This window comes from Manihot esculenta, chromosome 5, assembly GCF_001659605.2.
Source record: "Manihot esculenta cultivar AM560-2 chromosome 5, M.esculenta_v8, whole genome shotgun sequence".
Taxonomy (NCBI): Eukaryota; Viridiplantae; Streptophyta; class Magnoliopsida; order Malpighiales; family Euphorbiaceae; genus Manihot; species Manihot esculenta.
In genome coordinates, this window is record NC_035165.2 from 14,214,404 (window position 1) to 14,218,789 (window position 4,386).

The 4,386-nt window shown below is 30.0% G+C and overlaps 1 protein-coding gene across 1 annotated transcript; it reads right to left on the minus strand.

The window, feature by feature from the left end:
* Positions 1–257: 257 nt before the first annotated feature.
* LOC110614146 (transcription factor BEE 3) lies at positions 258–2,058 on the minus strand. The gene is made up of 6 exons (XM_043957040.1): positions 1,494–2,058; positions 1,264–1,380; positions 1,093–1,158; positions 933–1,001; positions 726–803; positions 258–610 (listed from the first exon to the last, which is right to left on the minus strand). The coding sequence occupies exons 1-6, from the start codon at positions 1,902–1,904 to the stop codon at positions 515–517; spliced, it is 837 nt and encodes a 278-aa protein (XP_043812975.1). The 5' UTR covers positions 1,905–2,058; the 3' UTR covers positions 258–514.
* Positions 2,059–4,386: the final 2,328 nt, after the last annotated feature.

The window sequence follows — 4,386 nt, forward strand, 5'->3', positions numbered from 1 at the left end:
TAAAAAAATAGTTGCCCATTGAATAATCACATATGAATTGGCTATATTATTTTCAATCACTAACTGAAAATGACATGCATTCAACATATAAAAATTTAAGTCTAATCAAGTTGTTGCTTGCTTAATCTTGTTTTGGATGACATGGACATCAAATTTATTCTATATGATAAGATTATTTATTACTGATTTCACATCTATTTATAAAAAAAAAAATTAAATAAACTTTCAAGACAACAAAAGAGTGAGAAAGGGACGAATTGATGAGGAAGGATTATATTCTATGAATTAGAAATTGAATTCCCACACATGGTTTGAGTAATTGTACAAGTAAAAATTGTAACTTGTGCTAAAGGGTATACATGAAATGGGAACAAATTTTTGAAATATTGGTAAATTTCTTTTTTTTTTTTTTTTTCCCTCAAGGGCCTAGAAATATTGGTAATTAAATGGGCCATCTTCATGTGTTTGTATGGTGATATCATATAATTAAGAAGCAACATCCAAAAGAATGAAGTCAAAGAGACCATGTTTGGTGAAAGTGATTAATCAATCCTCCATATCCTTCTATCATCACTCTCTCAATCTCTTTTGCCTCTTCTGCCTTTGCCCTCTGCACACACATACATCACAAACCATTCAATTATTTCAACATGATTCATAACGATTAACTTTTTTTTTTTTGGATAAGTAGAAATAGTAGGAAAAAAAAATTAAAATTTAATCACCTGCATTGTTTCTATTTCATTTGTTTCTGCATTGAAATCATAAAATGTACTTGCTGCAGTGAGCTTCATGGATAGAAACTGATATTCAAATCCAAAACCAAAAAAAAAAAAAAAAAAAAAGAAAAAAAACCAGTGTAAGGATTATAAAATAGATATTTTAATATTAGAAAATACACATCTTTCCAAATAAATTCTAAATTTAATTACCTCAACTTGATTCTGCAGGGACTGAACATAATTAATTATCTCATCCAACATTACTGCCATTCCCATGGTCTGCAAAATAATCAAACACCATTATGGGTTATTTTTTAATCAATTAATTACTAATTTTTATGTATTCTTTCTGTGGAAGTTGTATGGATACCTTGTAGCAACCTGGGACAATGTCTTGCAAGCATCTTAGTTTGTCATTGATTTTTCCTCTTCTTACCTGTTGTCCAAGAAAATTTACATCCATTAAGACACCTATTATCAATTTTCTTGAAAAGGGTAAGAAAAGTTTTGGGATCTTAATTGAAAAGTTTGTAAATTTTACCCTTTCTGCTAAACTGTGGCTATCAGTAGCTTGCCCTCTTCTAGCTCTCACATGAACAACTTCCTTTGGTTTCTCCTCCTCTTCCTTGCTTTTAGCTTTCTTTCCTCTTCTTGAACTCTGAAATAATTATATCATAAGAAAGAAACAGTCCCATGAGACTCAATCTTACGGATAAAACACAAAAACCAAGCCAAATGATATTGAAACAAGAACCAGAATCAATTGATTACATTTTTGGCCTTCCCACTTTCAGAAACTTGTGGAGATGATTTCAAAGAAGACGTTTCTGATACATCCATTGCTTTTCTCTTCTTGCTTTCAAGAACTTCACTTTCATTTCCAGCAGTAGAAAAGGAGTGACCACGAGAAACTTCTGGCATAATATTGTTCTGATTGTTTTGATGGAAAATACCAGGAAAATTGTCAGCTAAGTTTCCTGGAAATTCTGCAGATGTAGCTTGATGGTTAAAGAAGGTGTCACCAGATAAAAGCATATTGAAGTTGTGGATTGAATTCAAATTTGAAGTTTGTTGGATAGTTTGGTTTACAACTGTGAATTGGTTAATGGGTTCTAGATTTGGATCAGTATCTAAGAATGGAAAAGAGGGTTTAAAGCCTTGAAGATTTGCTGTGAATTCCATGGGATTTGGAATTATTCAATTGAATATAAATTGGTTTGAGAGCCAAATGGGTATTGTGTGTTTTGGATAATGAGAGAGAGACTTGTATTTATAGTATGGGATTATCCATTGATTCACTGCCACTATGTGTAATCTTTTATTAAAATCCATTCCTACTTTAAAATTAAAAAATTTCGAATTTAAACGAGGAAAAATAAAATTAAAGAAAACAGAAGGGGAGGCAGTTTGAGAGGGGCCACGTGGCAATACCAGCTTCTATTGTTTATGTCTCCTAAATGGGTCCTACATTCAGGAGATATATCCAATAATAAAATGGACCCATCATAAACTTTTGGCCTCCAGGGGGAAGTATGTGAAAAAGGTTTAGCTTAAGTGGAACTATTTTTTCAACCTTTTTTATTTATTTTATGATTTCTTTATAGCTCAACGAAAGCTGTCCTTTAATATATATTTTTTAATAAATAATTTTTTGAATGAATCATAGGTAAACCATCGTAATTCATTTGATCTTCTTATGAAAAAAAAAAACAGAAAGGAAATTTTCTCTGTTTTTGAAAAGCATGAGCTTTGTGGAGAAAGACATGAGTAGAAATAATTTATCCATTTTATTTATAAATGATCTTATGAGATTAGATAATAGATTTATAGTGATTATTTTAATTTAGATTTTGAGGAAGATATTCTTTCCCTTCTTATTATTTTTTTCTTTTATCTGCTAGCGATACCTTAACGACTTTTCTACTACAGTATCACATGTTTCTGTCGAACGGGTCTATATATACGAATGACGTCAAACATTCTCTTCACGCCAGATGACAATTTAATTTTTCCGGCGTACATGCAGGCAGAGCTGCAAGGTGACTGAGTCTATTATTCTTCCTCATGTCACGTGATCGGACTGACCTCGTGGTTGGGGTACCTGGATTTGTGAGTAATCCGGTCTGCTCTCTGAGACTATGTCTAGGCTGAAAGAGTCGAACCGACCCGACAGAGAAGCTTTCTGGATCTTGAACTGGGGCAGCCTTCACGAATCTGGCCTCCTATCTAGACGCATGAAGTCCAGGGCAGCCTTCACGAATCTGGCCTCCTATGTAGACGCATGAAGTCCAGTGATCATCAATAAATAATAAATAAATTTCCATTATTTTATTAATAGCTAGTATGGTCTCAAACAATTATTTGTATGCATATAAATTGATGATGGCCCATATTGATATTTCTTGTATATCTTTCTTCATTTTCTTTTTCTTTTATTTTCATTACCAAAAATCAAATACTTATCCTCACCAATATATATATATATATATACATAGTGAGAGTAAGAGAATGAAAACATAAGCTCCATTACTGTGGCTGATAAGCGCATTTTTGGACATAAAATGGGCACATTCAAATCAACCTAATCAGCAAAAATTTAGGACAATTTCCTAATTCATGTGACAACCTAGCTATATCCACTATAAAATCCTCCGGCCGACTGATTCCATTGTCTGCTAGCTCTCAAGCAATGTCCGACATCTTCTAATCACTTCTTTCAATTTCAGCATTACCCTCGTTAATTTGTTTTCAATAACGACAAGATCAATATTTCAATATTAATTTTATTTTCGGATAAAAATTGGAGAGAACAAATTAGTTTTTGGTGGGATGTGTTGATTATGACAATTATATTTTACGCAAATCTTGAATTAAGAAAAAGACAGACAACATTATCAATATTGAGATAATCTTATTCTCTTAATTAAATTGATTTCTGGAAATTACCGTCGGTGTCAGGTATTTCAGGCTGCCCACAAGTCAACAAGTGGTAATGAGCAATGAGCATGTTTTCTTGCAAGGAAAATTTAGTATTTAGTTATACAGTAGGAAAAATTTTATTAAGTTAATTTTTTAATTTAAAAAAATATATTAAAATATATTTAAAATTTTAAAAAATTAATTAATTAATTTCTTAATTTTATAAAAATATTTACTAATTAATTTTTTATATTAAAAATATTTTAAAATTTTCAACTTTTTAACTATTAAAATTAACAGAGGAATTCATTAATAAACTTTTAAAATTTTAAAAATATTTGAATACATTTTTTAAAATTTTAAAAATTGTATTAAAAATAAATTTTAATTTTAGGTAGCTAATAAAATCTTAGTTTTTATTTGGACAGTATAATTTTTATAATAAAAATGCGTCTGACTAAAAATCACAATTTTTTAAAAAATATATTTTAATTCAATATTTTTTTTAATAAATATAGTTTTCAAAGACGGTTTTCTAGTCAAAGCCTTTTTATGTGATAGCCACATCCTCTCTTCTCTATTTTGAAATACAGGACCACTCCCCTATACTTCCCCTATATCCACTTTGAGTCTATTGTGATAAATATAATTTTATTATAATTAATTTCTCTATCATATATTACTGCTTCCGTAATTTCAAATTCATCAGATTTAAAAAATAATTAATATGAACGATTGATATTTA

Coding starts and splice junctions, on each gene's coding strand:
- LOC110614146 (XM_043957040.1), bottom strand. CDS start 1,904: ATGGAATTCACAGCAAATCTTCAAGGCTTTAAACCCTCTTTTCCATTC. Junction 1,381..1,493: donor AAAGTGGGAAGGCCAAAAAT/GTAATCAATTGA, acceptor TAATTATTTCAG/AGTTCAAGAAGAGGAAAGAA. Junction 1,002..1,092: donor TTGTCCCAGGTTGCTACAAG/GTATCCATACAA, acceptor ATTATTTTGCAG/ACCATGGGAATGGCAGTAAT.